Source organism: Tigriopus californicus, chromosome 2 (genome assembly GCF_007210705.1).
Source record: "Tigriopus californicus strain San Diego chromosome 2, Tcal_SD_v2.1, whole genome shotgun sequence".
In the NCBI taxonomy this organism is placed as follows: domain Eukaryota; kingdom Metazoa; phylum Arthropoda; class Copepoda; order Harpacticoida; family Harpacticidae; genus Tigriopus; species Tigriopus californicus.
In genome coordinates, this window is record NC_081441.1 from 6,659,749 (window position 1) to 6,667,830 (window position 8,082).

The 8,082-nt window shown below is 49.0% G+C and overlaps 3 protein-coding genes across 3 annotated transcripts in view; 2 read left to right on the forward strand and 1 right to left on the reverse strand.

The window, feature by feature from the left end:
* LOC131891488 (pyridine nucleotide-disulfide oxidoreductase domain-containing protein 2-like) overlaps positions 1 to 1,807 on the forward strand; it is a gene marked incomplete in the record, with an annotated part of 1,945 nt that extends 138 nt beyond the window's left edge. The window contains 1 exon segment of the mRNA XM_059241082.1: positions 14 to 1,807. Within this exon segment, the coding sequence (XP_059097065.1) occupies positions 14 to 1,758 (1,745 nt within the window).
* A 240-nt stretch (positions 1,808 to 2,047) lies between these two features.
* On the forward strand, positions 2,048 to 5,026 carry LOC131891493 (inosine-5'-monophosphate dehydrogenase 2-like). Its single transcript, XM_059241090.1, has 8 exons — positions 2,048 to 2,801; positions 2,892 to 3,287; positions 3,368 to 3,559; positions 3,640 to 3,820; positions 3,894 to 4,017; positions 4,087 to 4,355; positions 4,440 to 4,592; positions 4,655 to 5,026. Exons 1-8 carry the CDS (start codon positions 2,627 to 2,629, stop codon positions 4,833 to 4,835), a joined length of 1,671 nt encoding a protein of 556 aa, XP_059097073.1. The 5' UTR covers positions 2,048 to 2,626; the 3' UTR covers positions 4,836 to 5,026.
* LOC131891478 (PP2C-like domain-containing protein CG9801) overlaps positions 4,425 to 8,082 on the reverse strand; it is a 4,618-nt gene continuing 960 nt past the window's right edge. Inside the window, exons 2-7 of the mRNA XM_059241074.1 lie at positions 7,634 to 7,893; positions 7,052 to 7,557; positions 6,845 to 6,965; positions 6,453 to 6,764; positions 5,963 to 6,382; positions 4,425 to 5,846 (exon numbers count right to left, since the gene is read on the reverse strand). Of these exons, the coding sequence (XP_059097057.1) occupies positions 5,521 to 5,846; positions 5,963 to 6,382; positions 6,453 to 6,764; positions 6,845 to 6,965; positions 7,052 to 7,557; positions 7,634 to 7,893 (1,945 nt within the window). The 3' untranslated portion in view covers positions 4,425 to 5,520. The remainder of the gene's footprint in view (positions 5,847 to 5,962; positions 6,383 to 6,452; positions 6,765 to 6,844; positions 6,966 to 7,051; positions 7,558 to 7,633; positions 7,894 to 8,082) is intronic.

The following is an 8,082-nucleotide window of genomic DNA, read 5'->3' on the forward strand; positions in this document are numbered from 1 at the left end:
ATGTTACGACTATGGAACCGACGCTCTGCGTTCAGGAAGTGTTTCCGACATCTAAGTTCTTCTTCCCACCATGAGCCCCAATATGATGCTGTTGTGGTTGGGGGGGGACACAACGGGCTAACAGCCGCAGCGTACATGGCTAAGAGTGGCATGAAGGTGGCCGTGTTCGAGCGACGCTACCTAGTCGGAGGCGCGGCGGTCACTGAAGAAATAGTCCCTGGGTTTCGGTTTTCCAGGGCCTCCTACGTTCTCAGTTTGTTACGACCGCAAATCATGTCCGAATTGAAACTGGCCGATCGAGGACTAAAAGTCCATCTTCGAGATCCATCTTCCTATACGCCAATTCGCGAGGAATTGAGAACACGACCAGGTTTGACCTCTCTGACTTTGGGCCAATCTACCGAAATGAATAGGATGGAGATCGGAAAGTTTTCTTCGCGAGACTCTGAGGCTTATGAAAAATTTGAAGATCACTTGGGCAGTCTGGTAGACATTATCAATCCTCTCCTTGATCACGCTCCACTGGATTTGAACAAATTCCTCCAAGGTTCGCTATCAGAAAAATGTTCAAGCTTCAAGGAGCTCTCACCTTTGTGGCAGGCGATGAAAGCAGTTAGGAAGGTAGATCTCGAGGATATTCAAGAAATGATCACCTCTCCTACTTCAAAGATTCTGGACGTTTGGTTCGAATCTGATCCCCTGAAGGCCACTTTGGCTACCGATGCTTGCATCGGTGCCATGGCCAGCCCATCTACTCCAGGAAGTGGCTATGTTTTACTGCACCATGTCATGGGCGGTTTGAATGGCGTTCGCGGCGCGTGGGGCTATCCGGAAGGTGGAATGGGCTCCGTATCAAATGCCATAGGTGATTGTGCCGTCGAGGCTGGTGCGCAAATATTTACTGACTCACCAGTTGAATCGATCGACGTTACCAATCAATCTGTGACAGGAATTACAATTCAGAGAGGAGGAGAATCACTGAAAATCAAAGCTCCTCTCGTTTTATCCAATGCTACGCCCAAGGTCACATTTTGTAACCTCTTGGCCAAACCTCAGGATCATTTGCCTCAAGATGTCTTGGACAGAATTGAGGGGATTGATTACACATCGCCCGTGACAAAGTTGAACTTTGCCGTAAACCGTTTACCTAACTTTGAAGCGGATCCCAACCAAGTTCCGAATGAGGCCTTGCCATTACACCAAAGTACAATTCATTTGAATTGCGAAAACATGAGCTTACTAGAGGATGCCTATGCGTCTTCTGTGTCAAAACAATCATTCTCAGCCTTGCCCATGATCGAAATGACCATTCCTTCCGTATTGGACTCGTCCCTGGCTCCACCTGGTCAGCATGTGTGTCTCGTATTCAGCCAATACACGCCTTATGATCCTCTTCCTTCTGGATGGGACGCCAAAACCAGAGATTTGTATGCAAACCTTATTGTGGACACGATTGAGTCATACGCGCCTGGATTTCGGGCTTCCATTGTGGGATATGAGATGTTGACTCCTCCCGACCTGGAATCCATTTTTGGTCTCACGGGTGGGAATATCTTTCATGGCTCCATGTCTTTGGATCAGCTCTACTTGAGTCGCCCCACTAGTTCACGCTCTATGGCCAGTCCTGGCACGCCTATCCAAGGTCTGTTGCTGGCTGGCAGTGGCGCCCATCCTGGAGGGGGCGTGATGGGATCCCCGGGCAGATTGGCTGCCAAGACGGCCGTTGAAGTTGCGGGCAAATCCTGGACATTTGCTTGAAATTGATCTTATTCTGGCTGAATACATGATGTTACTCGTTTTCCCGGTGCGATTGGAATAGTTGAGCTCATTGCAAACCTTGAGGCTTACAGAGAGACTGCTGATCCCGGCGTTTGTGTAAAGATTATGTACGTATGTGAGGAGAAGGGTATCTTTCTCTTCCTTTAGCTTGCGAGCTTCTGGCGATGGATCTGCCGGACGAGGAAGTTGCTTTCCTTTTCCACTTCTCCAAGGAGCACCTTTAGCTAGCTAGCTAGCTAGCTAGCAAACGAGCGAGCTTCCTTGCTTGCTTGCTTGCCCAATTGGATCGTCGATCCAAGCAACGACGAGTACCTTAACGTTTTTGCAGTCACATATTCGCACATTCTTTTCTCAGGTTTAGCTGGGAGGGGGGGCGAAATTGAACTCTGAGAACGAGGATAATTCTTTCTTGCCATACAATTTTGCAATTAATTCCCCCTCCCATCGTGTTTGCCGTCAGATTCCATTGTATGGGATCGGTTGTTTCGAGCGAGATTCTTGAACTTCTGAAGGGTGAAGACAGGTTTTCCCGGTTTTCTGTTACTGTGCCAGACTCACCAAATTCTTATTAACAAGTAACTAGATCCACAACCAGACCAGACGGTAGTTCGGCAGTAAGTGAGTACTCAGCCGTGCAGCAAGCTGGCAAATTAGTACGTGTGCTAAACACACACAGCCCGTCCAAGACGCACGCGTGTTCAACGCTGAAATACTGTGTGCCTCCCTCGAGAGAGTCCAAAGAAAGAAGAACTCGAGATTGTCAAAGTAGTTGATCTTGGAAATCCACCCTGTCCATTACTGTTTCGGATTCATCTCTTGGACGGAGCCAGCCCAAACGAATTGACTCATGGACGATCCCGGCGTGAGTTTGTCCCAGTCGAGCTCCTCAAGTTGTGCCATTGACCCCAAGCTCTTTCAACGGAACACATCCCGACACTCGCTCTCTGATCCTCTTACGGTCAGCATGGCTGATTACCTCATCTCCGGTGGAACATCCTATGTGCCTGAGGATGGCATCACAGGTATGGATGGCACCAAGACTTGGTTGCGAGAAGATGCCATTTGCCATGTGCAAAGTTTAATCCAAAAATGGCTCCTTTCTCTACTCCTAGGAGCCCAGCTCATGTCGGGCGGCCATGGATTGACTTACAACGACTTCATCATCTTGCCGGGATACATCGACTTCACCCCCGACGAAGTGGACATCACGAGCGCTTTGACCAAAACCATCAAACTGAAGGCGCCCTTTATTTCCACCCCAATGGACACTGTAACCGAGGCCGAGATGGCCATTGCTATGGCTTTGGGGGGAGGGATTGGCATCCTCCACCATAATTGTGCGCCGGAATATCAAGCCAATCAAGTTCAAACGGTCAAAAAATACCAACATGGCTTTGTTCTGGACCCTTATGTTCTGAGTCCGAATGACACGGTGCGTGAAGTACTGAGTTGCAAGGAGAAATTCGGGTTTTGTGGCATTCCAATCACGGCAAATGGGGAAATGGGAGGTAATCGAGATCACATGCGGTTCCCAAGCTAGGCGTCCATTCGAAATGTACCATGAGTTCTTTGAAATCATTCTTGCTAGCCTGCCTCGTGGGGATTGTCACTTCTCGCGACATTGATTTCTTGGAGGGCCGTGGAAACAGCCAAAAGCTCAGCGAGGTCATGACTCCCTTTGAGCAATTAGTGACCGCTCAAGAGGGCATTTCCTTATCGGATGCCCATCACCTGCTGGAGAAATCGAAAAAAGGAAAGCTTCCCATCATCAATGAAAACCGTAAGAGATGTTTTGGTCAAATTTTACCCACCGTGATTCATACGTCGCCAATGCGCTCGCTTCTCTTTGCATCCGTGCAGATGAGTTGGTGGCTCTGATCGCCAGAACAGATTTGAAGAAATCTCGAGAATTTCCCAATGCATCCAAAGACGAGAACAACCAGCTCTTGGTTGGAGCAGCCATTTCCACCCGGGAAGAGGATAAAGTGCGGCTCAAGATGTTGAAAGAGGCCGGTGTGGACGTAGTTGTACTAGACTCGAGGTGACCTAATGGGTTGGACCGCGCACGCACCTCTCTCTCAAGTGTCTTTCATTTCCCAACTTTCCTTTTTCAGCCAGGGTAATTCGATTTTCCAAATTGATATGATCCGTTTCATAAAGGAAACGTTTCCGGAACTCCAAGTTGTAGGTGGCAACGTTGTGACTGCTGCTCAGGCCAAAAACCTGATTGACGCCGGTGTACGTCCATTTGACGCATTGTTCAAAGCTTCCTTTCGACTGACATGTCTGACATGATGATTACTCTAGGTGGATGCTTTGCGGGTGGGAATGGGAAGTGGCTCAATCTGCATCACCCAAGAAGTCATGGCTGTGGGTCGGCCTCAAGCCACGGCCATTTACAAAGTCTCTGAATACGCCCGTCGATTCGGCGTGCCCGTGATTGCAGATGGCGGAATTCAATCCGTGGGACACGTCATGAAGGCCGTCTCCTTGGGGGCCTCCACAGTTATGATGGGAAGCTTGTTAGCCGGAACCTCAGAGGCCCCAGGGGAGTACTTTTTTCAAGATGGAGTCAGGTATGCCTTAAGAATCTGATTGTAGAGATCGGCTACGGAGAATAATTTCAAAGCAACTGAATGGAGGCGTTTCTTTTTTTAAAGATTGAAGAAGTTCCGCGGAATGGGCAGTCTGGAGGCAATGGAAAAGAAAACCGGTGATGGATCTTTGGACCGGTATTTCCATAACAAAGCAGATCGGGTGAAAGTTGCCCAGGGCGTGTCGGGAAATATTGTCGACAAGGGATCAGTGCTTCGGTGATTTCCCTCGTCAAGCTCAATTGTGGGCGTTGTGTGAATGAATTGTATTCGTCTTTCAGGTATTTGCCGTATTTGGTGGCGGGTCTCCACCACGCTTGTCAGGATGTGGGTGCCAAAACCTTGCCTCTGCTCCGATCCATGATGTACAGTGGCGAGCTTAAGTTTGAGAGGCGGACAGCCAGCGCACAAGCCGAAGGGGCGGTCCACAGTCTGCACTCCTTCGAGAAGAGACTTTACTAATCAATAGACCGCCCCAAGATCATGCCAAATCATTGTTCCCCCCACAAGATTTTCATTATCAATTACCCTAAATTACGTTAAAAGGGAAAGCGAGTTATATTGGACCGCAAGCATTTGATCTCGATGTTCTAGTAACATGGCTGTACATGAAATTTGGGCTCGCAACTCGCCAATAAATCGATTTCCAGACATATTGCCCTACAACTGCACACCATGAACCTCTGCATAGGAGAAAATGGATTTATTTCCTGACCTTATGGCATCGTTTTAGATAACGATAACAATCGGATAGATTCTTCAACTTTAAGGTTGAATTGAATTAATAACTTGACATCCTTGATCAAGACCAGGTCGGGAAAGGAAGATCGGGGTGAGGGCATGTAATCATATGAGATGACGTAAATGGAGGATCAAGCGGAAGCGTCAAGAGGTGTGTGATTGTGACGAGAAAAGTACAGTATGAGGTTGATCATCAAGTCTCAAGCAGTAGTGCCTAAATTGTTCTTTCGACCATTTCTTCTTTGTCTGGTTCTAAATCTCAACGTTTCACTGCTGTTTGTGAGCATTCCGATTTCGAAGAATGAGCGAGGATAACAAATAATTGAGTGCACATCCTTGTGCTGGTGTTCAAAACAGCCAGCTCATGGGGCTAACGGGGCTAACTGGGCTAACGGGGCTAGGGGCGTCACTCAGCACTCTTCGAAGGTAAATGAACCGGCGTCACGGCTAAAGATCCACAGTGGGAGGATCGGGGTGAGGATGACGTGACACTCAAAAGACCCCGGGGCACCCCTTCTTCAATTTCATCACTAGGGGTGGTAGCTTCGGAGCTCTGATCCAGACCCTCATTGTCGTCTTCATCTTCGTCTCGGAATGTGAGATCTTCGGATGAGGCGCACGGGGCTCGGAGAAGCGCTAACAAAGCGGCAGCGTTACTCGACTCGTCTCCTTTCTCCGTTTTATTCGAGTTGACTGGTTGTGGGGTGCCATTACAAGGCAATGATGATGTCCCTGAAAAGTACCGCTTTTTCAATGGGAACACTTTGATTTTTCCTTTTATTGAAAGGTGAGCTGCTTGTGTAATCGCAACAGACAAGTCAACACAAGTCAATCGGAACCTAACTTACCATTAAAGTTCTGTAAGGATTGCCTACGATCTTCCACAGTGAAGGCCACTATCGTGGCATGGTCGAGTTTGCCTGGAACCATGGCGAGCTTCTCGCACACTTTTCGACGTCTCAACTTCTGGTCGAGACGCGTGGCATCACTGTCAGGAAGCGCATGTTTCGTGTGATCTGGATAGAGCTCGGGATCTTCCAGTACCTTTCTCTTGGCGGTGGTGAGACGGTGACAGAAGTCCATCATTCGGTGACACAGTTCCACCGAGTTATTGACTCTCCCCGTACTAGAAGATGGCTCTTTGGAGGATTTGCTCCCAGGCCCATGGTTGAGGATATCCTCCATCCGCAGTAGGGTGAGTTCATGTCTTTGGTACGCCTCCACTGTGGGTAAGGATGAATCACTGGCAGATTTGGGTTTGCGTCGGTCTATTAGAAGAATGCAAATGAACGGAACTGTCTCAGCAGCAAAAAAACATCTTCAAACCCAAGAACTCACTCATGCCTTCCGCATTGGATTTGACGGGAACGCAAAACTTTCCAACGACCGGATCGAAATTGTCCGACACCCCATCAGAGGTGAGGAAAACGATATCGCCTGCATGCACTTCAGTCAAGCTGCAAGTGAGATTGCTTAGTTCCGGATTGATCCCATCCACCGGCCCCAAAGCTCCGAGGGCGTCGCGCATGTCGCGATTCGATTGGATGTCGTGCGATTCCTGCGTAATTTCTCTCACGTGCCCATTCGACGGACTATACACGTAAGCCAACGAATCGCCAACGTTGCACACACAGGCCATAAATATTTCTCCTACGTTGTTGAGGAATGAAAAACGCATGATCGACTCATTACCAAGGATGGTCCACTTACGTACCAAGTAGGGTCCCTACCTCTTTCTTTGTCTTGAACGGGAAGCACAGCACAGGCAGTTAAGGTGGTGAGCTGAGCCTCTTCTCGCAAGATGAGGCTGTGAGCGGCATGGAAGGATCTCAAAAGGCATTGGAACACTCCCTGATTGGATTGAAGTGGCAGCCAGATTATTTCGAGGTACCACACGTACGCCATACATGAGGCTAAATACCGATTTCCAATCCTACCTGAGTGGTCGTAATCTTCTGAGCACCAGATGAAAACAAGGCCTGGTTGAGGTACTCGATGCAACCATGAACGGCACAGCGTGAGGCCAAGGCCGCTTTGGGACCCCAATTCACGCCGTCGCCCAAGACTAAGATGGCTGAATTCTTCCGAGCGACAATGGCAAACGTGTCGGCAATGGGATTGCCCGCATGCTCGGCCGTGTATGGATGGCGTTCATAGAGCGTGATGGCTTGACCCGTGGCCATGTTATTGGGGCGATACCAGTGATTGATACCGGCAATCACAGCTTCAGTATCGTTTCGGAGATCGAGTTTGAGTCGCCTAGCCACCATTTGACTAGAATGAATAATACTGTGCGATTGATCTATGCTCGAGCGCCAATGAAGAATATCGCCACTGAGCTCCGGGTAGTCACTTTCGATGGAGGTCTCGCGTTGACCTCGAACCGTTTCCGTGGTCAAAGGCACGCCTGGGTTTTGATTCTGGTCCAAAGACTTGGATCCGCCTATAAATCAAGCAATCAAATAGCTTTGATCTCGGTCGAGTCAGGGGTGTGAACCAAATGGGAGGGACCAACTTACCATGATTGGATTTGACACTGTGTCCGAGCCCGTCCAGATCGATGTAATCAAAATCCTCGCAATCCTCGGCGGCTTCGGGCAAAGTCGACGACGATTTCGGACCATTCTTCAATTCCGCTCCCTCCACAATGGACGTGATGCCCCCTTCTGGACCGGTGAATGCGGCAAAAATATCTCCGTTCAATTCGGCCAAGTTCAAGATGGGCAAATCGTGGCCGGTTTTCCCACTCAGAATGTCGGGGCCCGGGCAATGGGATTCCCTGTAAGAGACATACAAGGTCATTGGACACCGTCCGATGATAAACATGATTACGATTATCACTCAGCCAGCCAGTCGCGACTGCCGCGTTCTCGATAATCGCAAGTAGGAAAGCGCTTCAAGTTATGGATTTTGAATGCCAAAAAGGCTGGCCAAAATTGTCGGGCTTTTATCTGCGGCTGGCCAAAGG

Coding starts and splice junctions, on each gene's coding strand:
- LOC131891493 (XM_059241090.1), top strand. CDS start 2,627: ATGGACGATCCCGGCGTGAGTTTGTCCCAGTCGAGCTCCTCAAGTTGT. Junction 2,802..2,891: donor GCCTGAGGATGGCATCACAG/GTATGGATGGCA, acceptor CTCTACTCCTAG/GAGCCCAGCTCATGTCGGGC. Junction 3,288..3,367: donor GGCAAATGGGGAAATGGGAG/GTAATCGAGATC, acceptor CATTCTTGCTAG/CCTGCCTCGTGGGGATTGTC.